This window comes from Larus michahellis, chromosome 1 (assembly GCF_964199755.1).
Source record: "Larus michahellis chromosome 1, bLarMic1.1, whole genome shotgun sequence".
Classification (NCBI taxonomy): domain Eukaryota; kingdom Metazoa; phylum Chordata; class Aves; order Charadriiformes; family Laridae; genus Larus; species Larus michahellis.
The window spans coordinates 53,977,135-54,004,760 of record NC_133896.1 but is presented as its reverse complement, the minus strand read 5'-3'; the positions used below and the strand labels follow the sequence as shown (position 1 = coordinate 54,004,760).

Genomic DNA, 27,626 nt, shown 5'->3' with positions numbered 1-27,626 from the left:
CAACGCACCTGGGTCCTAATCCCATACCTCAGACCTGCATCATTGACGCCAATGTGGAGTCAAGAACCTGGCTGCATTCCCCTCCAAAAAGTCAGTCCGTCCAGCAGCAGAGTTTGCTTTCTGACACCCAGGAGCCAGAGCACAGAACTCTCCTTCTCTCAGTCCTGCTGTGCTGCTTGCTGTACATCATCAGACTTCTGGGTTTTGGAGATATCTTGTCGAGCTTTCACATGAGACGTGACTTTTTCTTAACCAATAAGATCACGGGCACCTCTGACAACAGCTTTACAATGTCACAGCTGCAGAAGTACAGGAAGCAGAAAAAAATTCTTAGATGCAGGTAGTTACACGCATAGTGAGTGGAACAGGTGAGCCTGTCAAAAATCCTGGTTTGTTCTCTATATTAGTGTCTGCGTTTTTTAGGAGAGAGAATTCTGTAAAGTGAGAAATGAAAGACCCGGAAATATACACATATTTACTGCGGTGCTGACAGGCAGTGGTAATCACAGACAGGGAGAAGGTGATGGGTGGAAAGGGCTTGATGCCACAGAGAAAGCAAACTACAAGGAGCCTGACAATGCAGCAGCCACTTTGGGGAATCATCAGCTGTGACGGCTGTGTGGGGTGAAAAATCCCAAGGGATCCCTACTGCGCAAATGCAGTTCTACTTTGACACCTAGATGAGTATTTGTGGGAAGGGTGTTTTCATTTTCCATTCTGCTTACAGAGAAGTGGGAATGGATGGAAGGAATGGGCCGGTCTCTCATGTTCAGTGGTACACACCACCTACTGCTGTGGTGGATACTGCTGGCTCTTCTCTTCGAATTTCTGAGAGACAGGGTGCTTCTCCCTGTAGTGCAAGAACGCTGCCTAGGGGAGGACGTACATTTCTTTATACTTATTGCACAGAGTTCAGGTGAGAAACCATCCCCCCTCTCATTCCTGTTGAGCACACTTGTTTGCGTATGTGCTAAGGCTGGGGTTTTTGATGTCCATATACAGAGTGGCTATGTTATTTTCTTATTATCAATAAGGAGCTTTTTCCCCAAAGTGTCTCCCTTCCCCAAAGGAGACTGATGTGGAGTAGGGTAAAACGGTGATAAAAACACCCTGCTGAGGCAGAAGAAAACATGCAGAAATTGCTGAAACACAGGGAAGAATTGTCTTTGGCTGGTTGCATTCTCTTTGGACCCAAAGCTGTCATTGACGGCTTGCTTCCTACCACAACTCGAATAGCAGCCATCATCTTTGTACCTAGAGGAGGAAATAAAACCAGCGAACTTGAAAGGGCACCTTCCCTGATCTTTTTGGCTCTCTGGGGAAGTTTGGAGATCTCTTTAAGGAAAGATCTCCAAATCTCTCTGAAGTGTCACCCTCCAACAGCTGTGTGCCAGTACACAAAAAATGCCCTACTCTGACCATACAAGTGGTCCTTCAAGTCTGCCGGTGCCCGCTGTGGTCTCTGTGTGTATGCCAGAGTGTGCTCCCACAGCTCTGCAAAAAAATGGCTCTTGACTGTACTTTCTGAGGCCTTTTTAGCTCTTCTGGATATGTTGGGAAGCATACAAATAGTGTGTGGCTTCCTGGGGTATGGCGTATTTTATATGGCTATTACCCCTCAAACTACAATCTTACATGGGTGGTATAAATGGCCAATTTTATACCCTATTCCATATAATACCCACTTTCAAACCACTGTTTCTTAAGTAGTCTAGAAAAGATCCAAGCTTTATTCTTTAGTGTCTCATAGGGATGTGTGAAATCTGTAGTGCTGCATGGATGTAGACACAAATGATTCTGCATGGGTATAGGATCCACGAGCTGGTGAGCCTGGAAGGAGCCATCAATATGATAGCAGCCTCTGCCAAGCCACGTAGCAGGGATGAAGGTGGATGAGTGGCTGCAGGGTTTTGGAGAGTGGCTAGCTGTCCCTTCTGGTGCCCAGCTCAGGCGGCAAAGGAACAGCCAGGACCAGGGCTCAAGCCTGGCCTCTCTTTGTGACAGCCCCAAACAGTCCCCAGAAGGGAGCCTCCAACCTGCTCCTGGGCACTTGAGGCCTCTTTCTGGAGTGTGACAACAAACTAGGAGAACAACAGAGCAACTAAAATAAAAAAGACTCAGCATTAGAAGCACAGTTATTTATCTGTGTCTTTGGTGTCTCAGTTAAAGGCTCTTTCCTCTGCTAGCCTCCCAATAAGGCACATTCTTATTTGTGCAGCCGTACTAACACAGTCCTGTGTTATATCAGCTCTGGTCTCAGGGTGAAAAGCACCTGCTGTGCTGGCTGGGTCAGGGAAGAGGAGGGGATGGTTGTGTTTCCAGTTCAAACTCTCGTCATCATTTGTCTTCTCCCAACCCTCCAAGCCATGCCTCTGTTCTTTCCCCTCTGTGCCCTGAATACTGCAGCCAAGTCCCTTGTGTGCTTTTCTGCATCTTCTGTGGTTTAATGGCTACTTAAATATTTATTTATGTAGAACTTACCCCTGGGGAATGTCTTATGAACGCAGAGGAGGGGTATCGTGAGAGAAGGAGGGAGTGAGCAGTCCCTAGATGGCTCGCTGTTGTCTATTGCTGAGAGGCAGAAACTGCACAAAAAAGCCTTGTCCTGCAAAAAAATTAATGTACAAAAGAACACACTCACATGTGTGCACACAAACACACACTTACAAACAATAAATAGGCAACTGAACACAAAGAGAAAGAAAGCATTTGCACCAGTCAAGTGATTAAAGACCCAGCTCCACTCAGTCACGGAATTTGCTTTATTCTGACCCATAGGACACCAGCATTTTTACAGACCTGCCATCGAGAAAATGCTGCAGGGAGATATATAAGAAGGCAGGTGTGGTCTGAGATGCTGCATGTGAGAACAGGCTACCGTGAGTTGAAGGACAGGCTGCATGTCATTGGGAAGATGAGTTTCCCGAGGTTTGCAAATACACTTGAATTTGCCCATTGATTTAAGTGTTAACAATCTCTTTGTAGATAGCACGTAGGAAAATCTGGAATCTTTTTGCTGTTGTGATTGATATTGCTTGAACTTTAATCATATGCAAGAGGCAGCTCAGCTTGTTGAATTCATTAATTGCTAAGGCGTAACATATTCACTTAATTGGATTCTCTGCTAGATAGAGACGTATTTATATGTATTTGTATATGTGCTTAGTGTATATATTTAGCTCCACAAAGACTGATATTAATGGAACGTTAAGGTTGCCTGGTGAAATAATCAGCAGACTGGAAGGGATAAATGTTCAGTCGTAAGCACGATCTTTTCTGTCGCAAGAAGGGTAAGGCCTGGCTTACTGGATATTCTTGGCACAGCAGAAAAGCGAGCGGGGCTAAAGTTGGCACTGGGGCAAATTTGCACTTGTACGTGCTTCGGGCTGGCCGTGGGGCTGCTCTGCACCTGGTAGGCTACCCTACCACCACCCCGAGTGCCTGTCTCATCACCGAGGAATGCTGATCAGCTGGTCCTTCTCCAAGGCCGTTTCTCCTACCCAGGTCTGAGAGGCTCCTTCCATTTCCTTGTGCAAGAGCAGCACTGTCTTGGAGAGCCACAGCTCTTGGCCACAGCTGGGGAACATCCTTGGCGGAGGGCTCTGAGGAGGGCAGAGCAGGAGGAGCGGTTGCAGCCTCCCTCCCACCCACGTCTCACCTGTGTGTGTGGCGACCTACTGCACATGGCAACCTGGGGGGGCAGAGAGGCTGCTTCAGAGCCACAGGAGAGAGCTGTGGCCTGGGGACTCAGCTGATGGAGCTTTATGTCGAGCATGGGAGGTGAGATGGGTCTGCTTCCTGGAGGCTGGAAGGGGCAGGGCTGAGCGCCGCTGTGCCAGCTCCAGCATCACTGTGCTCCCTCTTCCAGGAAAGGTATCTTCAGAGAGCCAGGAAAGACAGATGCCTGGTCACTTGTGCCACTTCAGCTTCCAGAGAAGCTGGAGAAGACTCAAGAATGTGCTCGCGAGCTTTAGTTAATCTCCTGATCCCAAACTAGTCTTTAGCGAGTACCGTATAAAATCCCGCTGTTCCTTTTACAGCTGTCGATCCACGTGCCTGACCTGCTGTATTGCCGCTCTGTCATTAATCAGCACGATTTCCACTGCTGACTGCCGGCGCGCATGGCTGCTCTGCAGTAACCATCACCCTTCTACAGCAAAGCTCCTTCCTCTGAGGTGGGGTGTCAGGGTGTTGTAGGTGCAGCCCCGAGCTGCACGATCCCCTCTGAGGTGGATGAGCGGAACTGTAGTGACTTTTGTCATTGCTCCCAGCTGTTAGGTCCCTGTTCATCCCCCTTGCAACGTGGGATGGGTTATTTAAGAGCCTTTTACAGCAGGAAAACTGAGCTTCATAAAGCTTCAGTGGCTTGCTTAAGGTCACAGAGTAAGCACAGAACAAAATTACAGCCAGCACTTGAGTCTCTTCACTCCTGGGCATTTGGGGAGAAAGCATCTGCGCTCTGCACAGCTGCTGCAGCTGCTTAGGGCAAGTTTGCCCTGTGAAACCCGGCTACGCGTTGCCTGTGCTGGCGTAGGCTTGCGATGGTGAACCCACGCTGTGCAGAGCAGCACCACAGGGACGCAGCAGCGCAGCGTGGTGCAAGGCAGTTGCGTGAGCCTGGCAAGCTGCCTCGGCTCTCAGCTTAGCCCTGCTGGGCTAATGTGGCTAGACAGCATCAGGACCATAACTGGCTTGGTGTCCCCATGCCATCTACCCCCATCCTCGGGCTTCTATGGTAAGGTTACACAGGCCAGACCAGCTCAGTCCTGTCCATACCTCCCGTGCAGACCAGCCCTCTCTCTCCCTTAGCCCCTTACAACCATATTGCTGCAACGTGAGAAACCTGCCTGCAGTGTAATCTGCCTGATCAGTGCCTTCCTTTCCTCTCACCTTCTGGACACCACCACCACCATGAAGGACCTGCCAGCTTCACCCTCTTCCACCCCTCTCCAGTGCTCCCTCCCAATTTGGCTTCTACTTTCTTTGCCTCGTTCAGCCCCTTGGCAAGGTCAGTGCTGCTTCTTTCGTCATAAAATGGGATTGCATAATCTCTACATTGGTTGATTGGTTTGCTGTCCATCACCATTTCTTTATTCCGCTCTTCTCTGCCAGAGCTTGGTGATTCATGGATAACTCTTTCTCCATCTTCCCTGATATTTTCTTGGCCCTTCTATTGGTTTTGTAAGAGTTCGTGCACATTCAAGCTGTATAAGCAATTACATACAGAAAATAAAAGAACAGTGATTACATTTTTAGCTTGTGAAGTCAAGCTAGGAAATGCCAGTCTGGTTTCCCAGGCCACCTTGATTCTGCTCCTTCAAGTTTCTTTGCAGTACAAGGATTGAGGCAGGGACCCCATGGAGAGAGTTGCATGCACTCATTAATTAGTACTCAAATCAAAATGTCCACACACAAGTGGGATGGAAGAAAGGCTGAAAAGGAAACCGTAAACCTTCCATTTCCTAATATTTCAACCTAAATAAAGTTCCTGTAGTGTTGTTTGCTTTATGTGCTCTTTGTGTGTGTGGATTGGTTTGTTTTTAAGGGAAAACCCAAAGTCTTTTCTGCAGAAATGTATTGTTCATTCTTACGCATGCTGAGCCTTCAGCACTGAGTCTCTCTGCTCAACCCAGTGACTAACCTGTACTTGTTCCACCGACAGTCATGGCAGCTCAGACTGGTTTCCCTTTCTTCCGTTTCCTAAATGGTGGAGTGCAAGTGACCTTTTCACAGTAAGGTACATTTGAAAGATAGAGGAGAACCTGGGTGGTTTGTCCACATTTTGTGGGCAAAAGCCTGATCGGGCTTTTGCCTTTCTCTTGCTCTGCCAAAGCTGAGGTGTTCCTTGTACTGACTGTGGTACTGGTGGCGATATCCCCACTGATTTACTGGGTTGATGGGTTTAGCTCTTAAAACGTTTATGCTCAGATGCTGTTTGGGCTGTCTGCCAGGATTTCTGCAAGAAAGTGACAGAAAAGAAATGATGATTATTTAACAGTTTATAATGCAGTTAAGAGTGAATGAAATTTGATGGGCCAAAGTAAAAATCATGTCCTTAGCCTCAGGGTTTTTTTCCTGCTGACTTTCAAATGCCTGTTGCAGAACATGGAGATCTTGGCTTTTCTCAGGGAACTGGCCTGAAGACTCTTGTAATGGAAAGCGTCAGAGAACCTAATTAACAGACTTGCCACTTACTCCCCTTATAATAGAGGTAACTACACATTATACACACATTTAAATACCCATATGAAGTAATCCAGCTAATTCCAGGCTGCAAAAAGTCATTTCCATGTGTGGACTTAAATGTGCCACAGAAGACCTTTTGCAACCTGTTGAGAGCCTTACCTTCATCTTATGTCTCCAAGACTGCTTCTGTCATGCCTGTTCTCCTACTTTTAGGCTGTAGAAAGGGAGTGGCACAAGATCTGCTTTGCGTTGACATGTTTAGGCACAAAATGACAGGCAGATGTTTGAAAAATAGGTGTGCCTGAGGTCCAGCAGGGCTGAGAGAAGGTGAGGATTTTATCTCCCTAAGGCCATGCTCCCAAGAAAGCAGTCCTTGGCTTAACCCTTCTATGCTAGCTGTGGTTGACAAATGCATAGCTACCTCTCTCCTTCCCAAATCACTGATTTCAAGGTTACCTCTCTATCCCTGCTCAGGTCTGATTGTACTCCTTTTGCACAGAGATGACTTACAGCCCAGATGGCCTCAGCTGGGCCCTTGGCAATTCTGCCTGGACTCCAAGCCCAGATCAGCTTAGGATAACTGCTGCTGGGGGTACCTCTGTGTGTGTGTTTGTGTCTGCACCTGTGTATGGGATGGGAAAGGAGCAAAATCTTTGGCAGAGCCTCTCTCTGCTACTCACAGAGTACTTGCTGGCTCCAGCCAGCGTGGCAGTAATGCAGACATGTGCAGTGAAGCAGCTGTCCCGCTGGTGGCCTCTGTCCAAGGGTCAGGGCTTCTCTGTAAGGTGTAGGTAGAGCTGGTGGGTCTTGTCTAATGCTCTGCCCAAACACAGCAGGGCACTGTGGTTTTCAAGCAAAAGCCCAGCGCTTGGCTGTCACAGTCGATCAGGTGGGGGTCCTGCAGCTGGTGGTCTCTCTTTCTGGAGTCCTCATTCACCAGAGAGCCTGAAGCATGAGCTCCTAAGGCAGGAGTCTCCAGCTGGGGACTGCGGCCTATACCAGGTCCTGGGAGCCCTGGCAGCCTGTCCCGTGTGATGGGTTGGTCTGCAGCAGCATGGACAGAAGTACCCTGGCAATGCTTGCTGCTGGCGGAGATGTGTGGCGCTGACACAGCTCTGGTTTGGGACAGCACTTCATTTCAAGACAGAGGTGAGGCTATCATTTGGGCACTGTTGGGATGGGGACAAACCACCCCACCCAGCTCTAAGTCAGTTGGGAGCTGAGATGGGGGAGAAATCACACCATGAGTTACTCCCCCATCCGTGTGGGTTTCTCTGCTGCTTGCACTGGTCTCATTCCTGCGGCTGGTCCTGGCACAGGGGTAGCAGGGCAGCAGACTGAAGACATGATGGAGGCAGTGGCGAGGAGACAGGTCTGTGCAGTGGGGACCATGTCCATGAATGCACATGAGCGATGGGGGGCACGACCGTGGATGGGTGGGACGCAGAGTGCTGATGAGCTGGGGCATGAGGTACCACCGTCCCTTTCTGCTGACACAGGTGAGGTGGGGGCTGTCTGCTGCCTGTGCTTCCCCCCCCTCCCCCCATACCCTGTCCCCTGTGTTTATTTGGGATCAGCTGAGTGAACAAAAGAAAGAAGAAGGGAGGGAGAAACTGAGTCAGAGCATGAGGTTATCTCCATGCCTTCTCCATAGGGACAGGCAAGGGAGACTGTGGATAAGAAAAGGCCCAAGGATGCCAGAGAGCAGCCCCTTACCACACATTGGGTAGAGGGATAGCAGCAAGGGCGCCCCTGGTTGCCCCTATCCGACAGCCTTCTTACTATCTGGCCCCTTTGCAAAGCTGAGTGAAGAGACCTGGCTGAGAACCAGGATGCAGAGCAGATCTGGTGTTTCTACTCATTTTGGAGATCTGGTGACAACTTGGAGCCGGGACAGCAACCGAGACAACAAGTGGCTCGGTTGGCTACGCCTTGGGACGGCCCCGGTGCAGTGCACAAGGCGCCCTGCATGTGGCAGGTTGGGGGGAGCATGCAGATGTGCACACCGAAGGTGTGGAGATGGTGGGGCTGGCTGTGGCTATGGCAGTGTGAATCCAGGGCCAGGATCCGGAAAAAGGGTGTGCAGCGGGTGAGGACAGCATTTGCAATCACCTGTCCAGAGCTCTCAGTAGTGGGAGAGGAAAGGAACAGAGGCGTGCAGCTCTGTAACTGCCTTCCCTGAGATCTTGCTCCCAACATGGGCAGTAATTCCTCTGGAGGAGGCATGTTCCTCCCCTTTTCACCAGCGAGAGAGGAGCCGGGCACGCTGCATCTCTCTGCGGAGGGACGTGTGTGCGGCCGTGCCTGCCTGTGCCTCTCTCGGCAGGAGTGCATCTCTGCACGGGGGCAATGCGGGGCTGCTGCAGGGAGGGCAGGGGCTCTAGATGGTGTATTCAGGATGACGAGGTGTTTCACCTGCTGCGACACCCCCCCGTGAAAGTTGAAAGATCTCTCTGATATTCTCGGAGATGCTTTTCAAAGCAGCGCCTTCGGTCTTGCTTGCACAGCTCAGAAAATTGTGAGGATTAGGCAGCCCACCCTCTCTCTCTTCATGTCGCCTCCTCTCCTAACCCTGCCGGGGCCTGCTTCAACATTTAGCTTTTTCTCAGCAAAAGGAAACGTTTTTGGCCTTCCTCTGGATCTGCATTTTTAAACATTCCTTCAGCCTCAGGTCCCAAGAGATGCTGGGAGAGATATTCACTCTGTGTAAAGAGTAGGTGTCACTGCACAGGGGAGCACACGTCGGGGTGTTGTACACCGCTGTACAGGACTGACTAACCAGCTGAAGCCCTAAACCATCTCTCAGACTGCGGTATGAATTGGCAAGCCCATCCCTCCCACTGTGTAACATGTTTTAGGGGGAAAAAAAAAGTCTGAGTGAAAGAAATGAAAGCTCAGCAAAATGCAAACCCAAGCCCAGCGCTCAACAGGGAAAGCCAAGGGGAAAAATCATTAGATAGGGCATTACATGCATGGACACGTACTGGATGCAGACACACACCTGCACAATGCGGATGCTTTCCTAGAGACCATGAAATGCTTTCATAAAGCATTTAGATGCCTATACATGCATGTAAAAATACATTTTTCTTTAAAGCTTTGTGAATCCCGAACCCCCTGTGACACAAAACACGCAATCTTACAGTATCCCTGCTGCATTTTCCCCTGCCCCGCGGTTCTGCAGAGGAGAGCAGTAGAGATGCTCAAGGTGAAGCCTTCTTTCACCTTAGATGAGCAAGGATAGGGGCAGTATAAGCTCCTGGCTTCAGCTATTATTACCAGACCAGAATCAGAATAGGCTGATGTTGCTGGAGTTTAGGGCATTGTATTAAGCGTCCCCCTCCTCACACAGAGTCATTTCAGAAGGGCATGATGGCTCTCAGGGTATAACATTATTGAAGTAAGAGCCTGAGTCAGGTGCTGTCACTGCCTGTTAGCTGGAGGTGGTTATGTTGGATGGTACAGTCGGTCTGCAGTGTTCGTTAAGATAGATTTTTTTTTTTTCTAATCCTTTTTTCAAAATCCTAACACCTGGTTTGCCCCCCTAGAAGCTATGGCTTTGCTGAGTTACATCCTCCAGCCTACTGAGATCACAGCCCACGCTACCATGAACAGCTTCCTCTAACCTCTCCCCTTATGTCTCCTAATTAGGCCTGTGCTAATTGCAGTCTGCATTTCCATAAATCATGGTCATGTGTACATCAGGTAGCACTGAGGACCTTGAACAAATATGTCTCCCTGGAAACGATGCTGCTCCTGCGTGAGCCAGCCTTGCCTGCATGAACCACTTCCTGGGCTCCCGAGTTAACACTACCACCAAGAACACCACCACCTCCCAGAGGGAGTTATCAGGTGATTCTGGCTGGTTTTATGCCTGTAGGAATCGCTTGATACCTTCTGGTTTGGAGGAATGATTTACCAAGGCAAACACTTTGGCATTCTCACAGCTCTGACCTTTCTGTGACACCAGTGGAGCTCCATAGTTCACTGACTCTGCAGAAGTCAGAAGCGCTCAAAGTATATCTCATTAACCTTCTCAAGCTAATCACGGTGGGGGACAGGACCTCAGCAACTGCAAAAAGCATATAAATGCACCAGGAAAGAAATATTTCAGCAAAAATGGCAGGAGCTGTGTAAATGCCAGACCTCAGTGAGCTGGGAGACCGTGTTTCTGCAAAGAGCTTTTATTCCCAGAATGAGTTGTAAAGCAAGAGCAAGTACTTCACCCTGTCTGTATTCTAAACCAAGCATCTCTCTGGCATATGCTAGGTGTTGTATAAATATAGAGGGAAGAAAATTCCACCATCTCCTGCAGCCTACATGTTTAATTGAAAGGCTATTAGAAGCAATTCCTGCTTCTGCAGGTGCAGTGAAGAAAGCAGCCTTCCCCAGGTGGCTGTGGAAGGTGAACTTGAGGTTCAGGAAGGATTGTTGTTTCTGTGTTAATTAATTTTGCATGTGGAGCATTCACAACCATTTCTTGTCTGCTTTGGCTGATGTGGCTAATTAATCACCTTAAGTGTCTGTAAACAGGAGATTTTTGTTCTCTGTGGCATCTCTTCTCCACCTGCTGTAGACCAGCCTATGTGAGGACACAGACCTGTAGCATCGCAGGAATTATACATTTGGTAATGGCTGTGATGTCAGCACTGTAAGTGTGAGAGTCATGAGTTAACCAGCTTGGGTGAAGGCTGAGAGTAATGTTCTGTTCTCAGGACACTGGAGAAGATTTGCTGCTGAACAACGGAAGTATGAGCCTAGGAGGTGGAGATATTAATAACAAGAGTCTTTCTGTTCACATGGGTTAGCTGGGGGGCAAAGATATAATGATTATGGCTGAGTTTTGACATCTGCAGGCTGAAAAGTCAAGGAGGGCCCTGAAGATGATCAGAGGGCTGGAGCACCTCTCCTATGAAGACAGGCTGAGAGAGTTGGGGTTGTTCAGCCTGGAGAAGCGAAGGCTCCGGGGAGACGTTATAGTGGCCTTCCGGTACCTAAAGGGGGCCTACAGGAAAGATGGGGAGGGACTTTTTGTCAGGGAGCATAGTGATAAGACAAGGGGTAACAATTTTAAACTGAAAGAGGGGAGATTTAGATTAGATATTTAGGAAGAAACGATTTACTGTGAGGGTGGTGAGACACTGGAACAGGTTGCCCAGGGAAGTTGTGGATGCCCCATCCCTGGAAGTGTTCAAGGCCAGCCAGGTTGGAGGGGCTTTGAGCAACCTCCTTTAGTGGGAGGTGTCCCTGCCCATGGCAGGGGGGTTGGGACTACATGATCTTTAAGGTCCCTTCCAACTCTAACCTTTCCATGATTCTGTGGATTCCTCCTCTTGCTTCTGCTTACTTAAGGCCACTGGACTGGAAAGGCTCGTCTGGTCCCACCTGTGCTGCTTTAGGCAGCAACATCATATAGCCCTATACAAACCAATGTTCTTCTTCTCAACCCCATTTTAGTTGTTTTTACAGCTCCTTTTGGGCAGCTGTTCCAGAAGTTCTCTCCTCTGATGGTTAAAATCCATCTTATTTTCAAGGCAAATTTCCTCACAACCAGTTGTTCTTGTACCAACATTGTTTTTCTGCTTAAAAAGCCCTTTTCCTCCTCCCTTGTGTATCTGTCCCCCCTTTATTTATACAGAGCAGTCATATCCCCTCTTGGCTTTCATTTATCTAGGTTAAACAAGCTTTTTAATCTCCTTCTTGAAGGCAGGCTTTCTGTTCCCCTAATCACTCAATCCAAGGTTATTTCTGATAACTAGCTTTTCTGTAAGTTTCCTTGCTGCTTTGCCCAAACCGAGTGTAAAACAGCATGACCTATTGCCTGTTGAGTAATTTTGGGGTGAAGAAATGTGTCAACTATCAGATCCAGAAAAAAAGACATCAGGGTACTGCTGTTAAAATTTGCATTTGTTCTCCACCTTATCTCTATGAAGCTAAAGTCTCCCGTAATGACTTAGTTCCCGATATAATTTCTCTTTAATAACAGTAATGACATCTCTATCCAGACTGAAAGCCAAGCCTGTGGATCTACAGTAGGTCTCTGTAGTTCAGTCCTGGTGGAATATCTTGCACCAGCCTTCCAAAAATCTCTCAGTCCCAGGTGATTCCACTTTATTTATGCATGATTTATTTCTTCACAGTCTACTGCAGCTTTAAGGTTACAACAGCATCCCCCAGGTTTACCTTTACTTTTATGTACCCTGAGCAGTGCTTACTTCCATTGGCAGTGTCCCAGTTATAATTGCTATTTCTATGGTGTTTCTATTATTCCTACAGTAGCCCTTTTCAGGTCCTGCCCAGTTGTTCTGGTTTTCCCATGTCCTCGTTCAGGATCTGTACGTATTGTACTGACAAGGCACTTACTTCTCCCTGCTTCCCAGAGGGGTTAGGTATGCTTTTCCATCAGCTATGTTACCAATAACACTGCTATTTTCTGCCCGCTGCCCAACCTTTAACTTTTCTATATTTGATCTTCCCTTTGTCGTGTATTAAAATCAGGTGTAAAAGTTACATAAGCTTTTTCCAGTTAACTCTCTGACAGCAAAGATAAAAGACGGGAAGTTTTCACATTTACACCACTCACAGGTACATGCTGTATATGTTCTCTCATCTAGCTCTAGACACATGTGTGTGTCTCCTCATTTCCATACTATTTGTGAGCCTTGTGGCCTTTTCTGTATTTATCTGCCCAGTGCATCCCAGAAGTGAAAACATACCATTATCTCCATTTTACACAATGTGGAGTGGAGGCACAAGGGTGCAGATTGGATTCCAGAGGTCCTGGGTGGAATAGGGAATTTCTGCCTTCTAATCCATGCTCTGTGTTATTGCTTTAGTGCTTCCCCACTGGAATGAACAAGTCCCTCAGCTCCTGGAAAAAAAATGGTGATAAGGGAGGAAACATTGAACTTTGGGGGAAATGCAGAAAGCAATTCAAGTCCTAAGTGAGTTTGGGATGGTCCTTCTTTTATTCTGTAAATGAAACCAAATCCCTTTTGTTCCTTTTGTGTTTCTTCTATACCAGAAGTGACAGGAAGTGAGAGAAGATTTTAAATGAAAAGAGAGTGGTGCAAATGGGAGTCTGAATGAAATAAAAACTGTCAAAAGACTTTGCCCAGATGTAGTTCTTCTGCGGCCTGTTGAAAAACAAGCACCTGAGATTGCCTCTGAACATCTTGCCTAAGAATTGTATCTGAACATTGCTGGTTTTATCCAGAATTGTATTCTCCTGCTTAGTCCTTGGAAGACAATTTCTAGGAAGTTTTGTATTTCGAGTACGTTGACATTCGTTAGAGATTTCTCCAGATGCTCTTGTGTTTTGAAGTCCTGTCTTGGCATACTAGGAGGAGCTCGTAGATTGGCTTCTGCCCTGGCTGGAACAGGCAATTTTGGAAGTTCATGGGAGTAGCTTGTACTTATCTGTACTACCCATCTGTGTAAAGATTTCGTAAATGGTGAGACTGGGTGCTGGTCATTTGAACAGGTGGTTGCTTTTGTCAGTGTGGCATATAAGATATCCACTGAATGAGACTGATAGCTCTGCTGTGTTATAAATATCTTACTGACCTGATAACACTGAAAAGAGCACATGTAGAAGAATAAGGAAATATCAGGAAAAAAACCCTTTTTAATGGGAAGGATACTTAAACACTGGAATAGACTGCCCGCGGAGACCATAGGCTCTCTGTCAGCATAAGGACAGGTTAGACAAACATGTGCCACAAATGGCTTTTACAAGCCTTAGCTTCCCTTGGGAGTAGGGAAAAGCCTCTGTTAAGAATTAGTTTCAGGGAACTAATATGATACAGCTTTCATTAAAGATGCGCATTAACATACTGCAGAACACTTTTATTCTGGCTGCATTATACCGCGGTTAAGGCAATTTGCCAGCCTGCTGGAAGGCTTTCAGAAGGCTCTTCTCACTTATTTTCCCCCTTGCATAGGCAGTCTTACCTTTTGTCTGCATGGGGCAGTTTATAGACTTAGGCAAACCAATAGCATATATGATTAAATTTTGTTCTACAATAGTTCTCACTTTCTTTCTTCACAAATGTATTGGACTTTTACTTCCAACAGCTTGTTGTCCAAAGTAAGATCTTATATTTAAGGTAAAAGTTAGCTGCTCCCCTCCCTCAACACCTCCAAATTCATTCCCAAACCAAAGCGGTGTTCCTTTCTTGGTAAGATCAGGTGTGATACAGACAGGACAAGGGAAGTTAAGGTGCTCTGGCATACAGAAACGTACCTAGGGACTGGAGAATATGGTTAGAAAGAGGGTTTTAAAGATCCCTAGCATCCTTACTTTTGCTGATTCTGTGACCCTCCAGGGCTCCTGGTGGGAGTTTGGATGACTAGACTCTGATCGGAGAACGCTCAGTGGGTCTCGAAACTGCAGGGTGACAAATACGTAGGATGCCTGGGATGGTTTATTTTTCCTCTTTTTGCTGAGGCAAGCACTGAGCAAAACCTAAGTAATAACAGTTCACAAGCTGTTAATACCAAATACCCTGAGACTTCAGAAGTGCCTTGCTCTTCTCTGCGCAGCTTGGCAGGTTATATTCTTTTAAGAGTAGGCATCATTACCTGGACAAATCTGTGACATTTAATTCTGTTGTTGCTAACCTCTGTCCCCACAGTGAATCGCTCCTTCCCTCTCATGGCAGATTATCTAGCTTACAATGCACGTTTGTATTTTCTTTCTCTTGCATTGTCTCTATCCTCTGCACATGTGAAGTTTCTTATTATCCTTGCTGTCCTTGCCCCCATGTTACTTAAGCCCACTCTTCTTTAACTACATGCATGCACGTTTGACCCTTGCATGCATGGGTGGGTAAAGAAATCTGCCACCTCTTAATTCACAAAGCTTTTCTGACTGTTCTTATTCACATCTGTACCCGTCTGCAAGTATACAACATGCCTAATTGTTCCAGTTAGCAATGAGGAGTAATATTTGCACGTATTCTTGAGACACTCCATAGTTAACCTAAAAATTTAGGTCAGAACATTCCCTCACATCCTGTTTTTCCTCTTTTTTGGACAATTTAGAATTAGGAAAGGACATGTACTACTGTATTTGCAGGTTAGGTGTTTCAGTTCACAGGAGGCTGTGGCAAGACTGTCATTGTTATCCTAATTTCATAATGTTGTCTGTGTAGTACAACACTGTGAAACGTGCCTGGCACACAGCCTTATGAACTCCCTTTTCTGTCCCAGAGAACTTCTGGGTAATTACGAGTTGGGTTTGCCTATCTGATCTAATTTATCACTTAGGGGTTTATATCATGCCTATTACTGTGATATCTAAGTGCTGCTGAGATACTGCAAGATGTCTCTTTCATCAACCACTTATTTCTATGATAAGTTAATGTTACTGAGCTGAAGTCTGGGCTGTTCCGTGCTGCATCTTAATCACTGGTCCCTACTGAGCTCCATGTGTGCAGTTATTCTGCTTGTCTGGTGGCTTCACTGAACTGGTTTGCGGGATTTGAGCTCAGTTACTTGAGGGCTAAAGTTGCACTGCAGAAACCTCTGGCTCAGATGATGATAAATTGACCTGCTTGGTCAACGAGTGGGAAGTCCAGGGCTGAGCAGACCCAGGGTAAATGTGCTCCTTATTCCCTCAGAAATGCACTCTCCGCATCCAGGCTTAGACATTACCCAGAGTACAGACCCTTTGCTGCCCTAGACAACACTACCTGTCATTTGTGGACAAAAAGGGCCACCAGTTCTCAGGGCTCCCAGTCTGCCAGCTTTCACCTGCTGCTCAAAGTGTATTTAAAAATCAAAACAACTCCTCCCTGTCTGCTGAAGTAACAAAAAAAAAAATAAAAAAGAAGAGAGAAAAAGAAGAAAAGTAGCTGGTACTCTGCTTGCTGGTCCAAGCAGCGTGACTCCATGGGTGGAGGGAATATTAGGGGCAAGCTCACCTTGGCATTTTTTGCCATCTGCTGGTCATAAAGGCCCTTGGGAAGGTAAGACAAGCTGCCCGGCTGCTTCACCCTCTTCTTAAAGAACACACTGCCTTTCCCTCACTGGTGTGCTGTGTTCATGCTGCAGGGATGGATGGGGAGGCTGCTGTCTGTGGGTGATTTCTTCTGCCTTTCTTCTTTCTCCACAAGCCCCCAGAGTGGATTTGTCTTTCATGGCCAGATGAAGCATTTGTTTGTTTGTTTTGAAGGTGACAAGTGTTTTATGTGAATTCTAGCTGCTCTCAAATGCCAAACCCCAGCTGGGCTTTGAGTTTCACAGAATAACTGCTGGCACCTAATAAGCCTCTAATAAGTGCTTCTCCCTCCCGTCCTGTCATTTAAATAAATAAATGACTGAAATTTGGGGGTGGTGGGAGGAGTGTTGGACTGCAGTGGAACGAAGCTTTTGTGTTTACCCACCAAGCAGGTACACTGCTAAGAGCAGTCGTGCAAGCTTCCCACACACCAACACTGCCTCTGCCGTCAAGTCAACATGTCTCAGCCTTGGCCTGGAGGGCTTTCTTTGAGGATCGTGCAGGAAAGTTCTTTCTAAAGCCCAGTTAGTTTCTTGCCCTCTCAGCTTCAGCTGCCAGCCAAGGTGCTAATTACTGTCAACTGTAATGGGAGGAATTGAGAACAAAGGCAAGACTTTGATAGCTGAAAGCATAGTTGATGTTCAGGTTTTTTCTTTGCCTGTAATTTTTGCAAGGAATGGTCTACCATGGGCAGTGGCTGTGCTACATGTATTGTCTCTTCAGGGACTGGGGTGGCTTCAAAACAACTTTTATTCGTGGCAGTAGGTATAAGGCAACTGAGTCCCACTTCCCTTTTCTGACTGCTGAAGATAATGATCTCTGTCTGCTTACGAAATGGAAAATGAAAAGATATACAATTGCAGCATATCTTTATGAAAAAAATAGCCAGATTAAAAAATCATAGATGCTCTTTGATATTATTTCTCATGTGTCAGAAACACAGAGCAATTCCTTGTTTCCAGCTAAGGTATGTAACCAAGTCATTGTGAAAGGACGAGAGCAGGTATTTCAGTAAAGCCTTAGCAGGGGATAGCAAGAACTATTGTTAGCAAGCACCTCTGTCCATGTTCTTCTCCTGTGAAGACACTCCTGAAAATGCAGAAAGCGCCCTCCTTGGTTGCCTGTCTCTTGGAAGAAGTCAGTCCTGACTAGGAATGGGCAACCTTTTTCCAGAGTAAGGAGTTATTTCTGGACAAATCAAGTTTGGCCAAAATGAATCTCTTTCTTTGATGAATTTCAATGAAAACAAAACAAAGGCAAAACTTTGAAAGAATAAATAAGTTCTTATTTGACTTTTTCAAGTAAAGTATTTCAATTTCTGTTTCAAAATGACATTTGTTTCAGTGTTTGTATATATTTCTCCTCTTTTTTAGCAGGAAAAAAAATATTTATTGTGGCTAGTAGGCTGAAGTCAACATTTCAGGAGACAAGCTCTGTACCTGTTGTTTGGCTGAGAAACTGGAAATACATGATGCCTGTTTGACTGTGGTGATGGTATCCCCCAGGTCATCTGCTCACTCTCCCATAGGGTGAGAGATGAGACAACCCAGACATCTTTCTTGTTCCCCACTTCCCCCTGGTTTGAACCCACTTACTCAGAACCTTTTCCTCAGAAATGTCCTCACCTTACATGAGCCATGAGCTTGGGTACTCCAGAGTGGTCTTCCTGCCGAGGCCTGTGGGGGCTGTGGTTGATGTAGAAGGATGGGGCAGATAGAAGTCTATCTTATCTTCTGTGGTTTGTGTCTCCACAGGTGGGGAAATGGAAGGAAAAAAAGTTGCAGATGAAGTATTATGTGTGGCCTCGCTTTGAGCTGTATCCTGACTCTGAGGAACGTGAGGACGATCACCTGAGTATCGTGACCTTGGAAGAGGCACCGTTCGTCATCGTGGAGAATGTGGACCCCCTAAGTGGCACCTGCATGAGGAACACGGTCCCTTGCCAAAAACGCATAGTGACAGAGTATGCACCCCTGGGTTTTTCTCCTCCTATTGGGCTCTGCCTTCTCAGCAGAATGTAGAGTCTGTTGGGACAATACCATCATACCCTGATAATCCTTTTTAGAATAGTCACCTCTGTTCGCCCAGCCTGGCCTGTGTCCATTCATGACTGGCCCCTTTAAGCAAATCATTGTAGTGTATCCCTTCACCCTCCAGCACAGATAGCCCAAATGAAATTCTCCACGTTCTATTGTGGGAGGGGGAGTGCATACTGACAACAGAAGGGAATTAAGGGAGTTTTCCCCAGTCTTTTAACCCGTTATTGTTGTGACGGTTCAGGAACAAAACCGATGAGGAGCCAGATTACATGAAGAAATGTTGCAAGGGGTTCTGCATTGACATCCTCAAGAAAATCTCAAAGTCTGTCAAGTTCACCTATGACCTCTACTTGGTGACTAACGGCAAGCATGGAAAAAAGATCAATGGGACGTGGAATGGAATGATTGGAGAGGTCAGCAGCAAAGGGAGGGCATGGTGGGCTTCATCCCTGGGCTGGGTGACATGGGTCAGGTCTGGTCTGTCATCATTATTGGCCCCCCTTCTGGGGCTGGGACAGAGGTGACTCTATATAAGTGGTTGCCCTGAATTCTTTCTGGGCACCAGAATTAATCTGCTCTGACACTCTGACCATGACTGCCTTTCCTGTTGGACGATTAATTATTATTCTCTATAGTGTCACAAATTTTGGCTTCACAGTCAAAGAAAGAGGGTGATAACCATGCACCAGAGAGGCTGCAACCTAGATTACACTTACATCATATATAAGGTGCATACAGAATGAAATAAGACTTTGCAGTGTTAGAGGGAGGAGAAAGCAAGGACAAAAAAATGAGATAAGACGTCTTCTCAGTGGATGATGTGTTTATCCTAAGACCTCTGCGGATTTATTTTTTATACACATACCAGCTTTGAGGGGAAGATTAATGTCTATAGATTTCCTGAAAGAAGAAGGTGTCCTGATGAAAGATTAGAAAGGAGAGATGATAGAAACAATATAGGGAATGGGATTACAGGAGTAAAAGGACTGTGTGGAAAGGCAGGAAAGTGAGAAAGGGCTTGACTGTGGTGCTTGAGAGGTGCCTTGGGTCCGTGTGTGATCTCTTCCTTTCCTTCCTCCAGGTTGTCACCAAACGGGCCTATATGGCCGTGGGATCCCTCACCATTAATGAGGAGCGATCAGAAGTGGTGGATTTCTCAGTGCCCTTCATTGAGACGGGAATCAGCGTCATGGTGTCACGTAGCAATGGAACTGTCTCACCTTCTGCCTTCTTAGGTATCACTTTAATCTAAAATTAAAACTTCACCTAGTGTTCATGAAAAATTAGGTGAAGGTTGCTTGTGATTCTTAGCCTGAAAGTCCCTTCTTGGGAGTACCTGTGGGACAGGTATATAAAAATAAACTGTGATGTTTTAGTTCTAAATCCCAAGGAAGCAAAATCCAGGCAAATGCAAACAGGCACTGCCTAGGAGTTCCAAGGCATTTCTCGGTGATTGTATGCCTAATCCTGGCAAAGAATGGTCTCACTCAGAGTTGTCACCTACGCTGCAGCACGTGGTTTCCCAGTGACTCAACTAATAGCATGTTCAAGGAGTTTAGGCCAGAAGAAAATTGATTCAAGCCTTGTAGCTGGTATGCCATAGTACTTAGTGATAACAAATAGCAATAAATTGTTGCACTTTGAGAGACATTATTTGTAAAGGAAGTATTAACTTGACCCTCCCTTGACAGAGCAACTGGTAGAAGTTAGAGATCTAATAGAGCTTTTCAAGAACAGTTGAGCCTTCAGTTCTGTGCTGACACTGTGACTTCCAGTAAAGTGATTTCTAACGTCCTTCAGTGGTGGAAGGTGATCAGAGAATGCAGAAATGATACTGCATTTCCCCAAGACATCCATGCCTTCCTAGTATCTACTACTTTATAAAATTCTTTATGATGCAGCAAACACAGTATATGAGTTATATAATTACTGTCTGCCAGCATCATGAGAACATTTACAAACAGAAATAACTTTATATGGGTAAAAAAATTTTTCCAAACCTCTTTAAGTAGGAGTTTTGTGACTACTCACTCTTCAGGAGTTTTTGCCTTTAGCCAAGTCCACCAATATTGCTGGGATATGTAAAACCAACGATAAAGTTAACTCCAAAATTTTAAATTGTAATTTAACTGAGGTTGCAATATTAGCTATAGTCTGGAACAAAGTTCAGAGTTTCTTTGATCTGGTTCAGTCCCATCTTTATTTGTTCAGGCTTGGAGAAGGAAAGAACCTGGCAAAGATTAAACACTTGCAGAATGCGAATGCTAATATTTCTAGAATGAGCCAGAGTTCCCATTGCTACAGGAATGGAATAACTGAAAAAAATACTATCATTATGGCTGAACCTTAGAAATTTGGAGATGCTCTTTGGCTCAACAGCATCTTGAAAGTTGGATGCTTGTCTGAAACTCTGCCAGTTCTGCTTGATTTTCCCCACTCTCTCCAGATGGTGCTGGAGGACTTCCTGGGAACAATTTTTTATCAATGCATTTTATTTTATCAATGCATGCCACAATGGCTGCATGTAGTTCCAGATGGAGCCATGTGTCACAAATGTAACAGTGAGAAGGAATGCAGTCATTACAGAGACAGAAACTACACTTCTCCCAATTTAAGAAGTTTTTCAGACTTAAGTGGAAGGCTTTGTTGTAACTTACGTTTTTCCCCAGCCCAGTTTGCCCCACACTCTCACTGGGGTGCTCTGGAGAGCAAAGAAGGTGAGGGAGGGGTGAGGTGGCGTACCAGGTCTTTCATCGTGGTTTTCTCTTCCTCTCCAGAGCCTTTCAGTGCTGATGTATGGGTGATGATGTTTGTGATGCTGCTTATCATCTCTGCGGTGGCCGTCTTCGTCTTTGAGTACTTCAGCCCTGTGGGCTATAATCGGTGCCTTGCTGATGGCAGAGGTAAGGGGAGTCCCTCCTTGCCATGATCCTCTCTCGCTTCCAGTCCCAGCTCCTTCATCGGTGTGTTTCCTTTGCTTTGAACATGGTATGGATCTACCCCTCTCTGAGCTCTGCATTCAGACTAAAGAGGGCAGGGATGAAGGTGGAAAAAAGGCTCTGAAGAGAGCAGATGTGTTTAATGGATAATTTGCTTGGCTTGGGAGATGGAGGTGTGTTGCCTTTCATCTCTAAAGCATGCACCAGCTCCAACTTGTTTCTCATTGAGGGAAAATTGGTCCTGGTAGCTGGGGCTGGCAGTGCCCACGGTGCTGCGCTCTCTGAGGCAATCAGAGGGCTCAGCACCGTCAGTCCGTCCTTCAGTGCTACATCTCCCTGGAGAGCGAGCCACTCCCAGCATAGCGGTATGCCCTCTGGACTCAACATCTGTCACCTGGGCACGTCCCTCCCTGTCTTGGCTCTCTGGCTTGCTAAGGCCAACTGGGAAAGTGGGAAGCTCATTTTCCTGGGAGTGGGTGATGGATTATTTTGCGAGGGCAGCAGGAAAGATGGGAACAAGTGAGTGCCCCATCTCTGTGGTTCTGATCTTCAGAAGACAGCCTGATGAGTTAAAGAAAGGATGCACAGGCAGCCTAGAAGACAGCCATTTTTGCCTTATTGGCATGAAGACAATTCGCAAGTTGAGCCCTCTGTCATCACCATATCTTCAGCCCCTGATGAATTGGCCTTTCAAATATTTCTGGGCTTATTGGTCTGTTCAGAATAGTGGGAGAGAGATAGTTATTGGAAAATGCACCCATTTGCTCCCCAATCTAGTGCTTTGAGTGAATTTATGCCATCAAATTAGAGAGGAGTGAAAAAAAACCCCCACATATATGGGGAAGTGGAGAACTTCTCTCTTAACATAGAGCTGTGGAGGGTCTTTATGGCAACTGATCGTAACCACGTGGATCTATGGACACAAACAAATACTGGTAAACCTTTGAGTCTCTTAGATATTAATACAGAAGTGGGAACTTGAAGCAGTTCTTAGTACAGGTGTGCAGTTACGGAGTTAAGTTAGCTGAACTGCAGCTCCAAGTATCAATATTTCTGAGTAATTATGAACAGTATTGCATGATCAGGCAGATATAACGTGAAGCTATAGAAATCTGCTGCAGAGACTGCAATGCTTGTTTGGTAACACACACTCTAGCTAATGTTACTTTGGCTGCATTTGAACTAGTCTACGATAGTATACCCCTGCCTCCCACACCTGCATTTTCTCTTTACAGACACCAAGATTTTCTCTCCAAGGTTGGGTGGGCATGCCCTCATCTAGCCGCTAAATGATGGTGGGTTGTTGTTAGGGCAAATAGTTGGAGAGCTCAGAAGAATTCTGGGTCCCTGGTTTGGATTGGAGGCTCCCACTGCTGGCTTGGTTTGTGGCTGACAAAGTAACTGTGAAAGCACATGGGGCGATCCATGGAGAGAGGAAGGCTTCAAGGAAAGAACTTCGCAAAATTTCCTTACACCTTACAGTTCTCACCGATGATGTGCAGGCCTTGCATCTGTGTGTCTTAGGACTCATTAGGTAGAGAGGGATATAAAGCTACCATTCCAGCATGTAAAAAGACAAGGACTGCCAAACTATGTTTCTTATAGCAACTTTATCTCTTTGGCATCTAGAGGCTCCAGTTTTCCCAGGTGATGATTCTGCTTTGAACTTGGTGTGCAGTTCCCAGGTGCAAAATGAGCCCCTTTCACCTTTCAGTTGTAATTAGAGTAACACAGTTAGTGCTTTCAGATGAACTATGCTATTCCCTGCTCAGGGGCTTGGAGAGGACTGTCAAAACTTGCTTCCCTTTTATTCCCTCCTCTGCTGGAGCCAGGCTTAACCACGGGCAGCAACAGTTGGCCTCAGTCAGCCTACCCAGGGGAGGAGATAAAACATGGAATGCTAACCCAAAAGGTTGCAGAGCCAGGTTGGCATCACTGGAAAAGTAACAGAACCTTGAACTGTGCTAGAGGGCTCTCATCCTAAGAGGGTATTGGTATCTTGAAGCAGCAGGATCCTTGGAGTAATTGCATCTGCAGTCTCCCTGACAGCTCCTCTTGTGCTCAAGTTGAGCAAATTTTGGTTTGGGTTCCCACTAATGAAATCAGCATATGCCAGGGATATGAGACTGCTGGGAGACAGGCAGGATTTCACAAGTTTTCAGGCCTAGTGCTTCATGAGCACACATGGCTTTTGGGGTATGAAAGATGTTCCATGCTGAAAAGTGAATAAGGGGAAAATAGCAGCTTTTAAAACACTGGATCTGCTCCTGGACTGTCTGGGGCAGGACTGCCGATTTTCCTGAGGTAGACCAGAGTATACGTCACTGTTACGTACCGTAGACACAGAACATGGGGAAAGGGAGCTGTGTTCTTCTCTGTCTTGTGTGTGTTCAACAGATCAGGTAATGAAACCCTCTTGCAGTGGTATTTGTAAAGCCCTGTTATTTCAGATGGTGCTCTTCCTTACACCTGTACAAGTAACAGTGAAGGCCATGTTTTGCACAGGTGTATGCTGGGAGTTCAAGGGCAACATCACTGTCAAACAGCTAGAAACGAGGATAGAATTATTTCTGAGCAAACTCTATTTGTGGTGACAACATTTAAACCAAAATGGAATATTTGGGCTTTTAGATACTCCAATCAGATACAAAAATAGCCCTTGTATAAGATTTCAGCGGAAGTCTTTGAGACAGAATAAATATGGAAGCCTGAGGACATTTAAAAAAATATCATTTTTCAGGCTCACACTTTGCTGAGATGTGGTTCCATGAACATAGGGGAGAGCAGCTGTGGACGTTCATCTCACATTTGGGAATAGATACTGCTCTTAACTCTGAAGTCAAGATACGTATGTGAATAGAAATGCAGACCACTTACTCTGAGATGCTCACTGTGGGATCATGTTTCTCAATCACTCCAGAGCCCGGAGGTCCCTCTTTCACCATTGGCAAAGCTATCTGGTTGCTGTGGGGGCTGGTGTTCAACAACTCTGTGCCAGTGCAGAATCCCAAGGGTACCACTAGCAAGATCATGGTGTCGGTGTGGGCCTTCTTTGCTGTCATCTTTCTGGCCAGCTACACTGCCAACCTGGCTGCCTTCATGATCCAAGAGGAATACGTGGACCAGGTGTCTGGCTTGAGCGACAAAAAGGTAATGGAACTACCCAACCCCCACCCCCAAAGCAGCTTTTGGCTGCTCTACCCTCTCTTCTTTGCTTTTACCGGGGAAGCATTCAGTTTATTTCAGAGTCGTATCATAGCTTTAGTCCTTAGTTTAAATAGCACAATTTTTCCTTGTTGGTATTCAGTTGCATTTTTACGTGTTTTAAGCACTTCAGGAATGAATTAGGAACAGAACTGAACTGTGTTTGCTTGCATGATCCCAAACCACACCTTGATTGTCAGCAAGAAATGAATTAATTGACCTTTGGAGACAGTGTGTATAATGGCTGTAACCTGTTTCTTCAGGATGAAATAATTTGTCTGTGTGGGAATGCTGGCCATTAGGCTAGCAAATATGATCTGTTAGTTTATTATGGGGACAAGTTCTGCCCATGGGAGCAAATCAGCATGGCTTTGATGACTTTCTATTGCTTGCATTTGAAGTTACACTGTCATTTTTTCGCGGCCTTTGGAAGCTTAGCACGAGCAATTGTTTCCTGTTCAGAGTGTGTTTCGCTGCCTTGTTTACATGCGCTGCATTTCGTCCTCGTGGAGCGTTTGGTTTTGCTGGGCTCTGCACACTGAGGATTTTGAGGGGATTGCTCATGCTTGCAGGGTAGCGCTGTTTCGTTCATGAGGGTCTGAAGCTTTGCACACTGCTTTATTTTCATTTTGTGGCGGAGTTACTCACAAGGAATTGAGTGTTGTGAGGCTCAACTGCCCATGCTGAATATGTCACTCCATCACTGGGGCTGCTTAAGGCCTCATGCCATTGTAGGGCAACCAAACAGCGATAGGTCGCACACACTGCTATCAGGGATAGCAGCAAGAAGAGGACTGGAAGTGTCAGTTTGTTACTGCTAGACTGGTTATAGTTACCGTCTCTTGTGTCCCCCATTATAGTCCAGAAATAAATTGTGGCCAGGCCCCCTGTGCATACAGTGTCCTGTGCAGCAAGCTGGAAATTCTGTGGTGGATTAATTTTTACGAGTTTTTTTCTCCCTTTTGTTGTTTTTTCATGGAATGAAATATGACACAGAATAATACAATCCATGGAGAAGTGCTCCTGTTATTTGTTTTAATTTCAACCTCAATTTGTTTCACGCTGTCTCCATGTTTTGCAGTGTGCTGTGCTGAGAAGGGGGTGGGAGGGGGGTTGCTTTTCTGCCAGGTGGAGGCTGTTGCAGAGACTCCTTAGAAGCTGTGGACTCCCTCAGACTGAAAGGCACTGTTCAAAACCAGACAGCCCTATCAGTGTTAACATTAGTTTGTCATCATTAGGTTTTCAACTGTCTGAGCTAAATGAGATAGTTCATACCGGTGATCTATTGTTTCAGGCAGTGCCTAGGCTCATGGAGAGAGCCACGCTTTCATTCTCATGTTTTTCAAGATATTCTTCATACCTGCAGAGATATGTGCATGAAATATCAATTGAAAGCGGGAACTCCTGGAGCTTCACAGAGCCTTTGGATACAGATCTCTGGGCGTATTTTAGTCGATTTCACTGGAGGGCCACCTGTGTGTATTGGATTGAGGTCATTTTCTATCATTTTTCTTTACCAAGATACCTGTGTTTGCTTTTGCTATCCTAAAGTAGATGTGCTTTTTTTCTTGGGGAAGGGAAAGGCCACAGCACATGCTCAGATCGTTGCGGTACGCCTCAAACACAGCTGCTAGTGCAAGTGCAACATTTGGATAAAATGACGATCTACCAGAGCATCTGGAGTCTGTTGAAAATTGGCTGGTAAGAACTGAAGGCCAACTGCTGCCTCTGGAGAATAAAGACAGGTGGGAATATCTCCATCCAAAAGGTGTGAGTGAATGAGCTTGATCTACTGGGCTCATGGATTTCTGCTCTCTGGATGTGTAGAGGGCCCTGCAGAATTTGAGAGCAGCCGTCCGGGCATCTGTCACACTGCTTCAAGATGCCCTGGTTTGGGAGGAATTCAGTCTTCTAAATCCCTTCTTTTCCCTCTTCCAAAGCCTGCATACTGCGTGCAATTCACTCAGCCCCTCAATGCACTGCTTGGCCGGGATGCAGGGGAGACAGAGGTGTGCTGTGCTTTTCCTCCATTTTCCTGCCTCCTTAAATCAGCCAGTTCAGACTTTCAAAGGAGGCAGTCACTGACCAATGCCAGGTGTCCAAGAGAAACGGCTGTAGCTTCCAGTCTCTTTTATCTCCAATGTGTGATCTGGTGTCCAGAGTAGAAGTGAGGCAGATAATTTCCTGGCCTGCTACATCAGCTGGCAAGGGCAGCTGTGTCCAGCACGAGGAGTCAACAGAGAATGTAATCCAAGCCGACAAGCAAAGGGCTAGTTATTTTAAGGGATATTGTTCCTACTTGCCTAGACCCAGATTTGCTTGCAAATGTCTTTGTAGCATGACAGTACCTGGGGAAGGTGTCCCACTGGCACTGTACAGCAGCCAAAATGCCAGATGCACTCACAGAATCCATTACTGTGCCTGGCTGGGGAATGCTTGTCAAGGTCAGGCTGGCTACACCCTGTGACAGCCACCCTGAGGGTCTCCTTGGACCCTCTTCCTTGGGCCTTGTGAGGGAAGAGCCCCTCCAAGAGGTGCCTATGGCTGCTGACCTGCCGCTTCCCCAGAAAAGTGGGCTGAAATGCTCCAGCTGTCTAAGGACTTGGATGGTGTCTTGGCTGTGCCCCAGCATTTACTTCCCCATGACATGCAAGACAGCGACTAACGTCACGTCCCCGCTGTGTTGTGTGGATGCTTGAGCAGACCTGTCTGAGCTGGGCTGGAGCAGATACCTCTATGCTGGTGTAGCACGTTGGATTGAGGGTCACTGGAGGCTCCCCGTGCTGTGCTTAGGGACCTCTGCTGCTCTCTCTTTGGCCCAGGTGATGCTCACCCTGCTGAGTGCCACCCCTTTGTGCTCAGCTGTCCCCAAACTGGTGCCAGATCAAACCCAGGAGCCCATCTCATGATGGTTGTTATTTCCCCCGTGTTAACCCTCACAGCTGCTAAACCGTACGTCAAGCTGAGGCTCTTAACGCTGGTGCAGCCACCAGCAGTTTGAGGGAGGAGAAACCCGCTCCTCCCTGAGAGCAGCACTGGCCCCCCGAGTCCTGCAGGCAAAGAGCTGCTCTGGCAGCATCTCCCTTCCCGCTTCCCATGCTCGCGGCATGCCGGACCACTCTCCTCCTGCACAAATGCCAAAACAGCACCCGCCGCCTCCGCCGGTCCACCTTGGGCAGCGGAGCGGCTGGATGTGGGCCTGGCAGGGGTAGAGCCATGCTGGCTGGGTCAGCTCCTCATCCGGAGCTTGGGCCC

At 46.6% G+C, this 27,626-nt stretch overlaps 1 protein-coding gene across 2 annotated transcripts in view; it reads left to right on the top strand.

Moving 5' to 3' along the window:
* Positions 1-27,626, top strand: part of GRIN2B (glutamate ionotropic receptor NMDA type subunit 2B) — a 209,538-nt gene that overhangs the window by 160,698 nt on the left and 21,214 nt on the right. For both annotated transcript variants that reach the window (XM_074577022.1, XM_074577013.1), the window contains 5 exons: positions 17,944-18,152; positions 18,470-18,641; positions 19,310-19,463; positions 21,006-21,131; positions 24,088-24,317. In XM_074577022.1, the coding sequence (XP_074433123.1) occupies positions 17,944-18,152; positions 18,470-18,641; positions 19,310-19,463; positions 21,006-21,131; positions 24,088-24,317 (891 nt within the window). The remainder of the gene's footprint in view (positions 1-17,943; positions 18,153-18,469; positions 18,642-19,309; positions 19,464-21,005; positions 21,132-24,087; positions 24,318-27,626) is intronic.